Here is a 17,495-nt window from a genome sequence, read left to right on the forward strand (position 1 = left end):
GCTCCTCCTCTTGTCCAACGAAAACAACCCAAGCCTATCCAAGGAGTATCCTGACGAATCTCTTCTGCACCTCCTCCAGTGCAATCTGAGCCTTCCTATAATGTGGCAACAAGAACTGCATACAGTACTGTAGCTGTGGCCTCACCAAATTTCTGTACAACTCAAACATAATCTCCCTGCTTTTGTATGCATTGAATGATAAAGGCAAGTGTCTCATATGCCTTTTTCACCACTACACTAACATGTCCTTTTGAGTTCAGAGATCTATGGGCAAACAAGCCAAGATCCCTTGGTTTCACAGAACTTCAAAGTATTTAATGAAATGGTAGGACACTAGGAAGTGTATCACCCCTCACTTTTTTCAGGGTTAAATTCCATCTGCCACTTGTCTGTCCATCTGACCCTCTTGTCTATATCTTCCTGTTGCCCCAGACACACAGTCTCATTGTTAAGCACCTAGCCAATCTTTGTCATCTGCAAACTTGGTAATCTTACCCCTCACATAGTTGTCTATGTTGTTTACATGAATGACAAATAATAGACCATTCAGCACAGATCTCTGTGACATTGCACTGGGCACTAGCTTCCAGTCGCCAAAGCAGTCATTGCTCTCTGCCTCCTACAACTGAGCCAATTTTGAATCCACTTCATCAAATTACCCTGTAGCCCATGTGCATTTACCTTTAGTCATATGAGAGATCTTGTCAGAAGACTTGCTGAAATCCATAAAAACTACACCAACTGCACTATCCGTTCCTACGCAGATAGTCACCACCCCAAAAATTAAATCAAGTTTATTAGGTATGACTTCCCTGTGACAAAGCCATGCTAACTATCCCTGATCAAGCCATGCCTCTTTGAGGAAATTGATGCTCTCCTATAGAATTTTCTCCAATAATTTCCTGTCACTGATGTGAGATTCCCTGATCTGTAAGTCTTGGTTTATCTCCGCAACGCTGCTTAAATAGCAGAACCATTTTATCAGTTCTCCAGGTCTCTGGCACGACCCCTGCAGTCAGAGAGGAATTAATTTTGGTCCGAGCCCCTGCAATCTCCTCCGTCCTACCATACTGTCACCCTCATTCTTTTGGATAAAAGCAGATGTGAAGTATTTGTTAAAGACTCTTACCAACGTTCTCTGGCTCCACTCACAGATTGACACCTTAGTCTCTAATGGGCCCTACTTGTTTCCTGGTTATCCTCTTCCCGCTGATATTTATATAATATCTCGGGATTTTCCCTACTTTGACCAGCCAGAGCTTTTTCATATGCCCACTTTGTTTTCCTAATTGCATTCATAAGCTCCACCCTGAAGGGACATGCTGGGTTTGTATCCTCCCCATTTCCCTAATGCTCTTTTGTAGATTTTCACATTAGTAGCTAATACCTTATTTCACTAAACCCTGTTCTTCCCCCAGTCCAAAGCAAGAACAAAGAAAATTACAGCACAGGAACAGGCCTGTCCGCCTTCCAAGCCTGCACTGACCATGCTGCCCGACTTAACTAAAACACCCCACCCCTCAGGGGAACATATCACTGTTTCTCCATCCTATTCATGTATTTGTGAAGACACCCCTTAAAAGTCACTACTGTACCTGCTTCAACTACCTCCCCCAGCAACAAGTTCCATACACCCACTACTCTGTATGTAAAAGAAAAAATCTGCCTTGTATATCTCCTTTAAACCTTACCCCTTGCACCTTAAACGTGTGCCCCCTAATAATTGACTCTTCCACCCTGGGAAAAAGTTTCTGACTATCCACGCTGTCCATGCCCCTCATAATCTTGTAGTCCCTCAACCTCCGTCGTTCCACTGATTACAAACCAAGTTTCTTGATCTCTCCTCATAGTTAATGCCCTCCATACTGTATATTTCCTATCTGTATTAGACCTTCCAAAATAGATTACCTCATATTTGTCAGAATTAAACTCCATCTGTCATCTCTCCGCCCAAGTCTCCAACTGAAAGATATCGTGCTGTATCCTCTGGTCCTTATCACTATTTGTAAATCCACCACCCTTTGTCATCCTCAAAATTACTTATCAAACCAGTTACATTTTCCTCCAAATCTTATTAATATAAAATGTGTGTATATAGATATTACAAATAGCAAAGGTCACAGCACTGATCCCTGAGGAACGCCACTTGTTACAGCCCTCCATTCAGAAACCCTTCCATTGCTACCCTCTTTCTCCTTTGACCGATGTAGAGATGCTGGCATTGGACTGGAGTAAACACAGTAAGAAGTCTCACAACACCAGGTTAAAGTCCAACCAGTTTATTTGATAGTAATCCCACAAGCTTTTGGAAATGCTATTCCTTTGTCAGGTGTGTGGAAGGTTCTGGTCAGAGAAGGGCATATAAAGTCACACACAGTTTACAGAATACTGATTAGAATGCAAGTCTTTACAGCTAACCTGCTATTCAAGTCTTAAAGTTGCAGACAGCGTGAGTGGAGATAGCATTAGGCATAGGTAAAAGAGATGTGTATTGTCTCCAGACAGGACAGTAAGTGAGATTCTGCAAGCCCAGGCAAGTCATGGAGGTTACAGATAGGGCAACATGAACCCAAGATCCAGTTGAGGCCGTCCTTGTGTGCGGAACTTGGCTATCAGTCTCTGCTCAGCGACTCTGCACTGTCTTGTGTCGTGAAGGCCACCTTGGAGAACGCTTACCCAAAGATCAGAAGTCGAATGCCTGTGACCGCTGAAATGTTTGCCATTAGGAAGGGAACGGTCTTGCCTGGTGATTGTCGAGAGATGTTAATTCATCTGTGGGTCATAGCTTCTGCATGGTCTCCCCAATGTACCATGCTTCAGGACATCCTTTCCTCCAGCGTATTAGGTAGATAACGTTGGCTGAGTTGTAAGAATATGTGCCGTGTACCTGGTGGATGGTGTTCTCATGTGAGATGATGTCATCCATGTTGATGATTCTGCATGTCTTGCAGAGGTTGCTGTGGCAGGGTTGTGTGGTGTTGTGGTCACTTCTTCTGAAGGCTGGGTAGTTTGCTGCGAACAATGGTGTGTTTGAGCTTGTGCGGTTGTTTGAAGGCAAGAAGTGGGGATGACCCTGGCAAGATGTTTGTTTTCATCAATGATGTGTTGAAGACTCTGGAGAAGATGTTGTAGCTTCTCTGCTCCAGGGAAGTACTGGATGACAAAGGGTATTCTGTTCACCGTGTCCCGTGTTTGTCTTCTGAGGAGGTTGGTGCAGTTTTTCGCTGTGGTGCGTTGGAATTGTCAATTGATGAGTTGAGCTCCTGCTCTTATGAGGGCATCTTTCAGCGTCTGGAGGTGTCTGTCGCGATTCTCCTCACCAGAGCCGATCCTGTGTATACGGAGGGCTTGTCCGAGGGGATGGCTTCTTTAACATGTTTAGGGTAGAAGCTGGAGAAGTGGAGCATTGTGAAGTTATCTGTGGGCATGCAGTGCAGTGAGGTGCTGAGGTGACCGTCCTTGATGGAGATGCGTGTGTCCAAGAATGCCACCGATTCTGCAGAATAGTCCATGGTGAGTCTGACGGTGGGTTGGAACTTGTTGATGTCATCATATAGTTTTTCAGTGATCGTTCACCGTGAGTCCAAAGGAAGAAAATGTCATTGATGTATCTAGTGTATAGCATTAGTTGAAGGTCCTGTGCGGTGAAGAAGTCTTGTTCGAGCCTGTGCATGAAGATGTTGGCATATTGAGGTGCCATATTTGGTCCCTATGGCTGTTCCATGTGCCTGGATGAAAAACTGGTTGTTGAAGGTGAAGACATTGTGATCCAGGATGAAGCAGATGAATTATAAAATTGCATCTGGAAGCTGGCAGTTGTCGGCCTTGAGTACTGAGGCAGTTGCAGCAATGCTATAGTCGTGGGGGATGTTGGTGTAGAGCACTGAGACATCCATTGTGACAAGGAGTGTCCCTGGTTCAACTGTGCCATGTGTGCTGAGTTTCCGTAGGAAGTCCATAGTGTCGTGACAAAAGATGGGGGTTCTTTGTACAATGAGTTTCATGCCCTCGACATAGCCAGAGAGGTTCTCGCATAGGGTCCCATTGCCTGATACAATGGGATGGCCGGGTGTGTTTGCCTTGTGTATCTTTGGAGATCTCTACTGCCTCCCAATGCGGGGAGTACGTGTGATGAGAGCATGGAGGGTGCTCTGAAGGTCCAGATCAAAGGTCTTGATCAGAGTGTTGACGGTTGTGTTCTTTGGTCGAATCTGCGGGTAACTGTCTGTGGTGCTCCTCGTTTAGTTGTCGGTACACTTCTTTGCAGTAATCTGCTCTGTTCAGCACGGTGATGGCCCCTCCTTTGCTAGTTTGATGACAATGTTGCGGTTGGTCTTGACAGCATGGATGGCATTGCATTGTGCTTGGGTGATGTTCGGGGCTGTTTTGTGAGTGCGGTTGATGAAATTGGTGTTGACACACCTCCTGATGGCTTGGGCATACATGTCCTTTGACTGAGCCAGTTTTGTATCCATCTTGCCAGCTCACCTCTGATCCCATGCAACTTCACCTTCTGCACCAGTCTGCCATGAGGGACCTTGTCAAAGGCCTTACTGAAGTTCATAAACCTCTTTAGCAACTTGCTTGTTGTACTATGTTGTGATTGCTGTCACTAAAACACTTGCCCATCATCACCTCAACCACCTGTGAGTTTCCACCTGCGGAATTAGGTCCAGCACCGCTCCTTCCCGTGTTGTACTCTCCACATATTGACCTACAAAGTTCTCCTGCAAGCATTTCAAGAAGTGCACACCATCCAAGTTCTTAACGCTGTCTATCCCAATTTAATGTTGGCAAGTTGAAATTTCCTATTATAATTACCCTATTGTTGTTTTTACAGACCTCTGCAAATTGTGCTCGTATTTGCCCTACAACTTCCTAGTGACTGAGGTTTTATAATAAACATCTAGCAATGTGGCTATCCCTTTCTTATTCCTAAACTGTACCCATGAAGTTTCATTCGATGCCCCCTCCAAAATGTTTCCTGCAGTAACTGACTTCTTAACTAATAATACAATGCTGCCTCCTTTTTTACTCCTTGCTCTCTTTCCTGAAAATTCTATATCCCAGAATATTGCTGCTATTTCTCGTCCTCCTTCAACCATGTCTCTCTGGCTATTATATCTCACTTCCATGTGTCAATCATCACCCTTAACTCATTGTATTACCTGCAATGCTCCTGGCATGAAAGTAGAGGCTATTCAGCTTGGCCTCACTCCCTCTGACTTGATTGTTGATTGTTTTACTGTGTGATTCTGTGCCCAAACCCCCACCTGCCACTCCGCCCCACCCCACCACTAACCACTACTTTTTAAAAACCTAGGATGAAATTCATTACTTATCAGCCTGCAGTTCCAACAGTTTGCTCAATACCACTTTTTCAGGTTAAACTTTGAACTCCTCTCTCCCTCCCATTCCTGATTTTCAGCTATTTCTGGGATGTCACTTGTATCCTCTAATTCATCTACCATCTTTTCATTTTCCATTATTAACTCACCAGATTTATTTTCTGTACAACTAGTGCTCACTTTATTTATAGTTTAAAAAAACTTGCTGTCTTTATATTTGTAGTAGCTTTTTTGCGCTGTTAATTTTTTCTTCCTTAATCTTTCAGTCATTTTTTTATTCTGTCCAAACTTCTAATCTGTCACCCAAGTTAGCATAATTATATACTTTTTTCAAGATGGATATTGTTTTTAGTCCTCTCCTTGGATTTTTTTCATTCTTGTTGGAAATTTCTTCCCTTGCCCTCTATCAACCAACACCAAGTAGCAACATCACTGGACTAAGTTTTAATGCGCATTTTTCAAGATACAGGAAAATCTGTTACAGGGATGCATAAGGAATGGGAGGTGCCAGTGAATAAAATATGCCGGTTAACTAAGCTATAAAGTTAGTTGTGCCTTTTCATCCAGTTGGAGAGCTTCACAGTGTTAATGTGGGTGTTGAGATGTTGCGCCTCGAGGTGGTTGGCACAGTGATTAACCTGAGTGCCAGGGACCGAGGTTCAATTCTGGCCTCAAGTCATGTTCTTCCCCGTGTCTGCATTGGTTTCCTCCGGATGCTTCGGTTTCCCCCCACCCCACAAAAGATATGCTGGTTAGGTGGATTGGCCAAGCTAAATTCTCCCTCAGTATAATCTAACAGGTGCCAGAGTGTGGCAATTAGGGATTTTGACAGAAACTTCATTGCGGTGTTAATGTAAGCCTACTTGTGACACTCATAAATAAATAATTGAGTGAGTGACACTGAAAGAAGATGGTTCTGCTACAGAACAATGGGAGATTGAGATTGGACTCAGGCCAGGCTGCCAATAAATTACTGCTGGTTTGACATCTTCAGTATAAAGATAGACCTAACCCCAGAATTTTGGTGAATAGAAAATTTTGTTTGATAGAGTGCCGTGTAACAAATTCTACTCTTAGTTTAATTTGTGACGTTTGCTTGTGTGTTACAAGAGATATCAGATAAATCTCAATGGTAAAACTTACTGAGGACAATTGTGGTTGCCTAGTGGGAAGCAGCAGGATTTCTTATCCATTAATCTTTTTGTATTTTTCCAGCTAAGGTGGAATTGTATTTTCTTTAAAATTTTGAATGCGCTATGCAGATACATGTACAATAATTCTAAACGATGGGACTCTATTTTAGTTGATGGAAGTCACAGGAAAGAATCCAGATGAAAGCATAGTTGCACTTCATGACTGCAATGGTGATGTGAATCGAGCTATCAATATACTGCTGGAAGGAAATTCAGATACGGTATGGACAAAGATGTTGCTTATTCAACTGCTTTATTGTCCGATTGCTCCCTGACCCAGAATCTCAAATCTGACTGTCCAAACACCGGAATCATATAAAAGTCAGACATTTTTAGAATATGGCATGCATCAATTTTAAAAATTAATGTAAAATGAAGAAAAAAAACTTGTCAATTCAGCTAGACACCGCTTTGGTGCAGTTCTTATGCTCCAAGTGACTCTTGAACCCACTCAGTCCGCATGGTCCATACCACCTGACCTGAAATTTGGCACTCCTGTGCCAAGGTTGCCAGTTTTGAGACACTGTGGTCAAGTAGAAAACATTCAAGAAACAACACAAGCAAAGTTTGGAAGAGACCCAGGTGCCCTTTCTAATCCCGTCCCTGCACATGAGCCATTGTCTTGCAGCTTATAGCACAATTCTTCTGGACCTGGAGATTTATCCACTTCTACACCTCCAATATCTTGTCCTTCCCCATGTCAATTTGTTCAAGGACCTCAGTCTCCCTGAATCCCCTACCACCTTATTCTCTTGGGTGAAGATGGATGTGAAATATTCATTCAATAATTTACCAGTGTCCTCTGGCTCCTCCCAGTTTGCACCCTTGGTCCCTCATGGGCTGTCCTCCTTCCCTGGTTATCCTCTTCCCATTGATACGTTCATAGATTATCTTGGAATTTTCCCTACTTGTACCAGGCAGAGCTTTCTCATATCTTCTCTTTGCTTTCTTAAGGTCTTTCCTGTACTTTGTATAATTCAATAATACCACTGCTGATGTGCTCCCCTTGTACCTGCTCAAAGCCTTTCTTTCCCTTCTCATTGTATCCTAAATATCTCTAATCATCCATTGTTCTCTGGGCTTGTTACTCCTTCCTGTCACACTTGGAGGGAACATGCTGAGCTTGTTCCCTTCTGTTTCCTTTTTGAATGCAACACACTTCTATAGATTTCCCCATTAGTACGTGTTCACATATCTGCCTTGGCCGGATCCTGCCTTAATTTACTAAGGCCCCACCCCCCGCCAATTCAAAACGTTTATTGCAACCTGTCTACTTCCTTGTCCATAATGAGCTTAAATTGTAGCATGTTGTGATTGCATCACTAAAATGCTTTCCTTCTGCCACCCCAACCACCTGACCAGTTTCATTCCCCAGAATTATGTCCTCTAACAATTCCCCCCTCGTGATGTTATCCAGTATTCCACACTGCTACTTTTGGGTTACTGTGTCCACATCATTCCTTTTTGTGAATGTGGAGACCAAAAAATCATTTTTAAACTTCCTATAATCCTCTGCATCCTCGCACAAACTCCATCACCTCTGATAGATCCTACTTTTTCCCTAATTCTCCTTTTACACTTCATATACTGAAAACATCTTTGAATTTTCCTTAATCTTGCTAATTTTTTTCAAGCCCCCACTTTGATTTCCTTATTTATTTTTACTTGATCCTTGTACTTTCTGTATTCCTCTGTGACTGTCATAAGCTTTCTTTTTCTGTTTAATCTTCCTTTCTACTTCTATAGACAACCATGAGGGTCTAGATTTGACTACCAGTTATTTTCGTAGGAGGCATGTCTGCTTTGTACTGTAAGGATCTCACTTATTAGTGCTTCTCTCTGGTTTACCACTCATTTATCCTTTTGCAGTCTTGTCCAGACCATCTCAGCCAAATCATTTCACAGTTTTATAAAATTTGCTTCCCCCAGTTTAAAACCTTTACTCCTGATTTATCTCTACCCTACGCCATAATAATACTAAATCTAACCGGATTGTAGTCACTATCCCTGATACTTTCGGCCATTGTCACTTTACCCACCACCTTTTCCCAAGACCAAATCCAAATTGCTTCTCTTGTTGGGCTTTCCATGTATTGTTTAAAAAATTTTCTTGGACATTTTGCATGAATGTTTCACTCACAATACTTTTCTATTGTTTGATTTTGGGATAAAGTCTCTTATTATTGCCCTCTTACTCATACAGGCAGAAATGTGTCTACGTCTATGTTCTTCTATCTTTCTTGCTATTTGGTGGTCTGCAGTAGTGTGTCTATTTTTTTATGCCTAAACTTAATCCATTAGAGCCTCCTTCGTTAAGCTGTTTAGCATATCATTCCTTCTCAACTGCAATTGATTCGTTAATGCTGCCCCACCTCATTTTGTCTTCCCTCTGTCTTGCCTGAAAACTCTATATCCAGCAATATAGAGGTAGGGGAGTCCAAAACTATAGTGCATAAGTTTTAAGGTGAGAGGGGAACGATTTAAAAGGGACCTGAAGGGCAATTTTTCCACATGGAAGGTGGGTACAGTTAAATCATGTAAAAGACATTTGGACAGGCACGTGTAGGAAAGTTGCAGAGAAATATGGGCCAAATACAGGCAAATGGGACTAGCTCAGTTCAGGAAACCTAAATGGAGAAAGAGAGGAGTTGGGCCGAAGGGCCTATTCCTTTGCTGTACATCTCTGACTCAATATTGAGTTGCCAATTTTGTCCCCGTCTCAACCTACTTTCCATTGTAGCAAATGCATCCTGCTGCCTATCTGTGCCATTAGTTTATCTGCCTTGTTTTAATATTCCTTGCATTGAAGGATAAATCCTGTCAATTTATTTTACTGGATCTTCTTTAACCCTTGTTTATTTTCTTTCCGAGTCATAGACTACTAACTAATGTTCTACCTCCTGTTTCTTGATTGGAATCAGACCCATCTAAGCCATTCCTTTGGTTCCCATCCCCCTGCCATACTAGTTTAAAACTTCCACAAAGAAACTAGCAAAAGCTCTTACGAGGATAATGGTCCCAGTTCTGCCGATTGGCTTGTACAGTCCCACCTTTCCCAGAACTGATCCCAATGCCTCAAGAATCTAACCCTCTCCCTAGTACACCATTTCTCCAGCCATGCATTCATCTGATCTTCCTCTTGTTCCTGCTCTTGCTAGGACTTGGCACTGGGAGTAACCCTGAGATTACTAACTTTGAGTTATTGCATTTTAATTTATCCTAATTTCCTATATTTTGTTTACCTATATGTAACACAGCTGCTACAGTTCACCCATCCCTTTCCAGGATGTCCTGCAGCTGTTCATTAATATCCTTGGCACTAGAGAGGCAACATACCATTCATATCTGTGGCCAGAGAAGCACTTGTCTATGCCCCTTACTATTGAAACCCCTATCACTATATCCCTCCATTTGTTTTCCTCCCCTTTTGTGCAGCAGAGTGCCTGTGGTGCTGTGATCTTGTCTGTCGCTGCTTTCCCCTGAGGTATAAAGCTGTATATCTGCTTGACAGAGGGATGGATACGAGTCTCCACTACCAAGCCTTTTACTTTGTCTGATGGTCACTCATTCCCTTTCTGCCTGTGCAATCCTTTCCTTTGTGCATAGCAAGGTGGCCACACCAATGTTCTCAGCATTGTGGATGTTCCATAATGAATCCACCTGCAGCTCCAGCTCCAAAATTCAATTAGCCAGTAGCTGCAGCTGTGTCCCTGCCACACATGTCAAGGACACAGGAAACATCCATTATTTCCCACCTTGTGCAAGAGGACCACACTGAGTCTGAAGTCTCCTGTCAAGACATCTCTCTGGATAAAGCTAGTTACTCGGTTTAAGAGAAGCTAATTAAAACTAGGGACCTTCATTTATTTCAAGCTGTTGTATTATAATTGAAAGTCCCCATCTTAAGCTAATATATTATACTGTGGAAATGTTAAGAAGATACTCTGATGGTATCACTTACCAATCAGCTGCTTCTGTTGGGACCACGTCCTTTCTGAACTGTGATCTCACCTCCAGAAGCCACTGTTGGTGGCCCAGATGGAACATCTCATTCCTTCCTCATTGAGTTCCTTCACCAAGCTCCAAGTACACTACTGCAACCCAAAGGAACACTCCAGCACTAGCAAATAAGAACATAAGAAATAGGAGCAGGAGTAGGCCAGCTAGCCCTTCGAGCCTGCCCTGCCATTCAATAAGATCATGGCTGATGTGAAGTGGATCAGTTCCACTTTCCCACTTTCCCGCTTTCTCCCCATCATCCTTAATTCCCCTGTCTATCAAAAATCTATCTACCCGTGACTTAAATATATTTAGCGAGGTAGCCTCCACCACTTCAACGGGCAGAGAATTCTAGAGATTCACCACCCTTTGAGTGAAGAAGTTCCTCCTCAACTCCGATCTAAACTGCCCCCTCCCCCCCATCTTGCGGTTGTGTCCTCTAGTCCTGCTATCCTTTCTAAGCGGGAAGAATCTCTCTACTTCTACCCTATCCATCCCCTTCATTATCTTATACCTCTCGAAAAGATCCCCCCTCATCCTTCTAAACTCCCAATGAGTACAGACCTAGTCTATTTAGTCGCTCTTCGTAGTCCAACCCCCTCATCTCCGGTATCAGCTTAGTGAAGCTCCTCTGCACTCCCTCCAAGGCCAATATATCCTTCCGCAAGTGCGGCGACCAAAACTGCACACGGTACTCCAGCTGCGGCGTCACTTATACCCTGTACAAGACCTCCCTACTTTTATATTCTATCCCCCTCGCTATAAAGGCCAACACTCCATTCGCCTTCTTGATCATCTGCTGCACCTGCAGACTGGGTTTTTGCGACTCGTGCACAAGGATCCCCAGGTCCCTCTGCACCATAGCATGCTGCAGCTTTTTGCCTTTTAAATAATAATCCCTCCTACTATTATTTCTGCCAAAGTGGATAACCTCACACATGCTAACATTATACTCCATCTGCTAGGTCCTCGCCCACTCGCTCAGCCTATCCAGATCTCTCTGCAGACTTTCCACACCCTCCATGTAATTTGCTTTTCCACTCATCTTCGTGTCATCAGCAAATTTTGTCACCCTACACTCAGCCCCCTCCTCCAGATCATCTATATAAATGGTAAATGGTTGAGGCCCCAGCACCGATCCCTGTGGCACTCCACTAATCACCAACTGCCAACCAGAATAGCACCCATTGATACCAACTCTCTGCTTCCTATTAGACAACCAACTCTCTATTCACGCTAACACCTTACCTCCAACTCCGTGCACCCGAACCTTCTGCAGCAATCTTTTATGAGACATCTTATCAAACGCCTTTTGGAAATCTAAAAACACCACATCAAATACAGCACTAAAGATGGCCTGCTTTTGTAAGATCCAAATCTAGCCTCTGAAAATCTGTTTAAGCTGGTTATGAGTAATCACAGCTGCAAGCAGAACCTGTATGAACCATGCTTTAAAGCTGTCTTAAGACTTACCTTCTCCCAACCTAAATAGTAACTTTTAATTACTAAATTAAAGGAAGACCTGACTTTAGATACAAATTAATCCCCTAAATTTTCTGTCACCAAACTCCAATTTAAGCACTCTGCTGAGCCCAAAGTAGCACTACAGTGCAAAACTTAACAATTAAAGTTCTGTTGAGCTTGTACATTAAAATTATTTCACCAAAGGCTAAAAATAAGCAGATTGGTGGCCTTTGTACTCAGCAGAACTTGTAATTAATGGAAATGTGTTGGGGTCTTGGAGAGACGGCCAGAATTTTCTAATGTGAACTCGTGCCCCGTTATAAACATAGGGATAGAATAGCGACAGATTCAGACTTTGGGATCTTGATTCCAAGTCTTTGGGTTTCATTCGAGTGAGGTAACCCATTGTCATTGTTTTCTATTGTAAGAATGTGTGGATTGAAGTGGGCTGGAACATAACTCTGATCTCACACAGACAGCAAGTGAATTTAAAGCAGATGAGCAGTTTGTTGAGGCCTAATCTTAAGACCTTTCAAAATGATTGGGAAAGAGCATATGTACAAGGCGTGAACACTGTGGGTGCTATGTTTCCATTTCCAGCTTGCACTCATGTTGGATTTTGTTCAATTTTGGCAAATATTTAAATATAAAATGCCCAGCCTACCTGCAGGAATGAACACTGCTCACCTGACCATATTTAATAAGATCCAAATCTGTAACAATTAGCTGGTGAGGTCAGTTCATGAATTGCCTGTCCTTTTAGAGCTGACTGTGACCTTAAGTGCAGGAGTACTTTGGGAGTCAAACCAGTTGGGTTTGCATCCTTGATGCTTACAGCACTTGAATTCTATGGAAGGGTAGATGGAACAGATTGCACCCCTATATTTTAGGCAAACGGCAAATAGTGTCTCAAAACTGGCTGTCCGAAAACAAAACAACTCAAAATGTTGCGTGCATCAATTTTAATTGGAGTAATATTTTAAAATTAGCTGGACAATTTGGCTTTATGCTGCAATGTGGGCTCCAGACTAGTTAGCAGCCTTGTGTGCCATTCTGTCCCATGCTCCAAGTGATCCATTGTCCAATCTACCTGACTTAAAATCCAAGTCTGCCTCATTCCTGGGACTGCCAAATTTGAGGTCCTGTATCTGTACAGTGTTTTATTTTGGGCTCTGATATCTTTTCAACATTTGAAATTTTCACTGCCATGGATGCCCACAATAATTAAATTTTGACACTTTTCAGGAGTAAGTTAAACATTGGCGTTTTTCTCAAGTCTTTTCCCACCAACAATTGTATGATTAAGAGTCTGACTCAATTTGGTTTTATTTTTGTGGTGTAATATGTTAAGTGCTGGCTTCTGCTGTGCCTGAAACTACTTTTGTTTCAATTTAAATTCTTACCACCCCTAAACGTGTGTAACCATGTTGATGAACTGGTTTGCTTGAGGAGTTATGGAATTGAGATTGATTTGAGGAATGCAGGAGAAAAATTAAAAACCTTTCAGTAAACTGTTTGCCGTACAGAATATCGAATGTAATTAGAACTGGATAAATGTTTAAAAAACAGACAGATCAGCCATGATCTTATTGAATGGCGGGGCAGGCTCGAAGGGCTAGATGGCCTACTCCTGCTCCTATTTCTTATGTTCTTACGTTAAAAAGGGAAATAGGATGGATTTGACCACTTCAGTTGAAGAGCTAGAAGTTGTCATGGCCAAAATATACCTTTTATTTTTCCAGTTATACAGCATATATACTTCCTTATTAAATACATTTATATGTGAAAATAAAACAAAAAGTTCACCACAGAAAACAGATGAAAGTGAATTGCTTTCACATCCTATGTATTTAGTTGGCCATTTGTCATATAGCATGTGTGAATTTATAGGGGAGATGGGGGCCTTGTGGTATAATTGCTGGACCATTAATCCAAAAACTTGCTTATGTTTTGAGGACCAGAGTTCAAATTCTTCCACGGCAGAAGTTGAAATTTGAATGCAATAAAAACTACCTGAAATTAAGAATCTACTAAAGACCATGAAACAATTGTCAGAAAAGGCCATCTGGTTCACCAGTGTCCTTTTAGGGAAGGAAATCTGCTGTTCTTCCCTGGTCTGGGCCACATGTGACTCCAGAGCCATAGCAATGTGGTTGACTCTCATCTCACAAAGGACAACTAGGGATGGGCAGTAAATGCTGGCCAGCCGGTGACACCCACGTCCCCTGAATGAATTTAAAAAAATCCATGTGAATTGTTGAAAGCCCCTGAGGATTTAATGTGGAATTCTGGTTACTCTAGTTGTACATGTCTTGGTCTTAGAATGTTTATTTAACAAGTAATGAATTGATGGGATATCATTATACAGACCTCATGGGAAACCGTAGGCAAAAAGAAAAGCCTTGGAATTGGAAAAGAATGCCTCTTGGAAAATAAGGAAAACCGAGAAAGGCGTGGAGATAAACTAAGTCGGGGTCGTGCAATCTCTTCTAGACGGGGCAGAGGAAATCGCGGCAGGGAATGTGAGTATCATACGGTTTGTATGTAATATTATTGAAATAGTTTTTCAACTGATTAAATATGTAATCTAGTTTTTCCTGAAACTTGAATTTTTAATTTGCAGACAGAGTTGAGGAAAATGGAGTGGATGTTAGTTCAGGTGATAGACATGCTGAACGAGGAAGGCGTGGTCGTGGCAGAGGTGAGACAGAGGAAGAAAGTATTTTCTCACTCATTGTCCAACACTGCTGCTACTTGGATTTTGGTAATATGACAACATAATGATTAAAGGGAAAGAATCTGTAGAAAGAACAAAGAACAATACAGCACCGGAACGGGGCCTTCGGCTCTCCAAACCTGCACCGATCACGTGTTCTTAACTAGACCATCCATTTGTGTTCCTCTATTCCCAGCTCGTTCGTGTGGCTATCTAAATAAGTCTCTTAAATGATCCTAGTGTGTCTGCCTCAACCACCTTGCTTGGTAGTGCATTCTAGGCCCCCACCACTCTTTTGTGTAAAATACGTCCCCTGCAATATCTGTATTATACCTTGCCTTCTTTCCACCCCTCCCCCCACCTTGAACTTGTGACCCCTTGTTTGTCATTTCTGACCTGGGGGAAAACCCTCCATCTTTTGATCCTATCTATGCCCTTCATAATTTTATAAACTTCTATTAGGTCGCCCCTCAACCTCTGTCTTTCCAGGGAGAACAACCCGAGTTTACTCAATCTCTCCTCATAGCTAATACTCTCCATAGCAGGCAACATCTTGGTAAACCTTTTCTGCTCTCTCCAAAGCCTCCACGTCCTTCCAGTAGTGTGGCGACCTGAACTGGACACAGTATTCCAGATGTGGCCTAACCAACGTTCTATATAACTGCAACATCACATGCCAACTTTTATACTCTGTGCCCTGTCCAATAAAGGCAAGCATGCCATATGCCTTCTTCACCACCTTTTCCACCTGTGCTGCCACCTTTAAGGATCTGTCGACTTGTACACCCAGATTCTTGCATCACTTTGCATTTATCTGGGTTAAATTCCATCTGCCATTTTTCCACCTAATTTTCCAGCCTATCTGTATCCTGCTGTATTCTCTGATAATGTTCACCATTATCTGCAACTCCAATCTTTGTGTCGTCCGCAAACTTACTAATCAGACCAGCTACATCATCTTCCAAATCGTTTGTATATATCACAAACAGCAGAGGTCCCAGTACAGAGGCCTGCGGAACACCATTATTCTCAGACCTCCAATCAGAAAAAGACCCCTCCACTGCTATCCTCTTGTCTTCTATGGTCAAGCCAGTTCTGTAGCCATCTAACTAGTTCAGCTTTGATCCTGTGAGATTTAACCTCTTGCACCAGCCTGCCATGAGGGACTTTATCAAATGCTTTACTAAAATCCATGTAGATGGCATCCACGGCCCTTCGCTCGTCAATCATTTCTGTTACTTCCTCAAAAAAACTCAACCAAATTTGTCAGGCGTGACCTCCCTCATACAAAACCAAGTTGTCTATCGATAATGAGACTATTCAGTTCTAAATGTGTATAGATCCTATCTCTAAGAATCTTCTCCAACAATTTCCCTACCATGAACGTCAAGGTATCCTTGCTACCCTTCTTAAATAACGGAACCACATTTGCTATCTTCCAGTTCTCTGGGACCTCACCTGTGTTCAATGAAGAAACAAAGAGACCCAGCAATTAGAGGCCCAGCAATTTCATCTTTTGTCTCTTTCAGTAATCTAGGACAGACGCTATCTGGCCCTGGGGTTTGTCTACCTTAATGCTTCCTAAAACACCTAACACTTCCTCCTTTGTAATTGCAATTTGTTCTAAAGGGCCTACACGTCCCACTGAGGCACTACCTGTTCTTGTACACATCACCATATTTTTACTCTCAATTCAAACACTGTTTTCTCTTGGGAAGGCATTCAAATTTTAAAAATCCAGGCTAATTATGAAAGAAGAAGTCAAAATTCTTAAGTCTAGTCTAGGACAGCATCCTGACTGAACCTAAAATGTTGCAGTTCTGACTTTTCGTTGTTGGATCTATGGTCCAATTTTCTCTGAAAGATAGGCTGGTTGGTAGTTTGTTCTATCCACAGTTTCCTGGGGGTGAAAAATGCCTCCCAGTGTGTAAGTTCTGGCTTGCACAAATACAGTAATACCCAATTCTCACTAATGTATTTTATTTAGCTCAATCTGTTCCCGTCGTCATTACTTCAGAAATGTGTGCTTTTGTGGAGCAGAGTTCCAGCTCTTCAAGCTCAACTTGGTAATTCAGATATTTCAAACTGAGAATTAATGCTACTGCTTTCACATGTGTCCTTCCCAAATCCTCATGCCAACCAGAATACATAATTTGCAGCACAGTTAATTTCAATAATAAAATGTTTTATTCAATCTTTGAATTTTAGTATCACTGGCAAGGCTGGTATATGTCCCTGAGAGCTCATCTTGAAGATTAGCACTAAAGGTTGCTCAAGTGTTTTCCAGAATATTGTTTCTGATAAAGGGACTTAAATTTGGCACCTATTTGAGCAACTCAAAAAATTGTACTATGGATGTTAGCGGTCTTAATTAACTCAGTTCCATGTTTTGCGAGTTGAGATGGCTTGTGTCTTTAGTTTGCAAGTAATTGGCTAACATTAAACTAAGTTTCTGGTTTTTGTTGGTACCTTGGCTAAAAGTGAACCTGTGGACTGCATTGGAGTCAGACTTGTGAATGGCAGTTCCTTGGGAATATGAGAAGTTTATGGCAGTAGACAGTGAAAGTTATTTTTTTAAACTGACTTTGAGGAGCCAAAGCAGTTCGAGTGTTTCTTGTGTTTGTACAAATCTCCCGAGATATGTTTAGAAGAATAATGTTGGAGGTGTGATGGATTTGGAAGTGAAATTGAATTTCTAGTTTGCTGTTGCCAGTGTAAATGAAGTTCAATTTGGGGATGAGTATGGGATAATTATGGAAAACGCTAGACCTTTAA

General features: G+C 42.2%; 1 protein-coding gene across 1 annotated transcript in view; it reads left to right on the forward strand.

The window, feature by feature from the left end:
- ubap2a (ubiquitin associated protein 2a) overlaps positions 1-17,495 on the forward strand; it is a 144,298-nt gene that overhangs the window by 33,952 nt on the left and 92,851 nt on the right. Inside the window, exons 4-6 of the mRNA XM_080213840.1 lie at positions 6,652-6,762; positions 14,373-14,526; positions 14,628-14,705. Of these exons, the coding sequence (XP_080069966.1) occupies positions 6,652-6,762; positions 14,373-14,526; positions 14,628-14,705 (343 nt within the window). The remainder of the gene's footprint in view (positions 1-6,651; positions 6,763-14,372; positions 14,527-14,627; positions 14,706-17,495) is intronic.

This window comes from Carcharhinus amblyrhynchos, chromosome 1 (assembly GCF_965287045.1).
Source record: "Carcharhinus amblyrhynchos chromosome 1, sCarAmb.v2.hapA, whole genome shotgun sequence".
Lineage (NCBI taxonomy): Eukaryota > Metazoa > Chordata > Chondrichthyes > Carcharhiniformes > Carcharhinidae > Carcharhinus > Carcharhinus amblyrhynchos.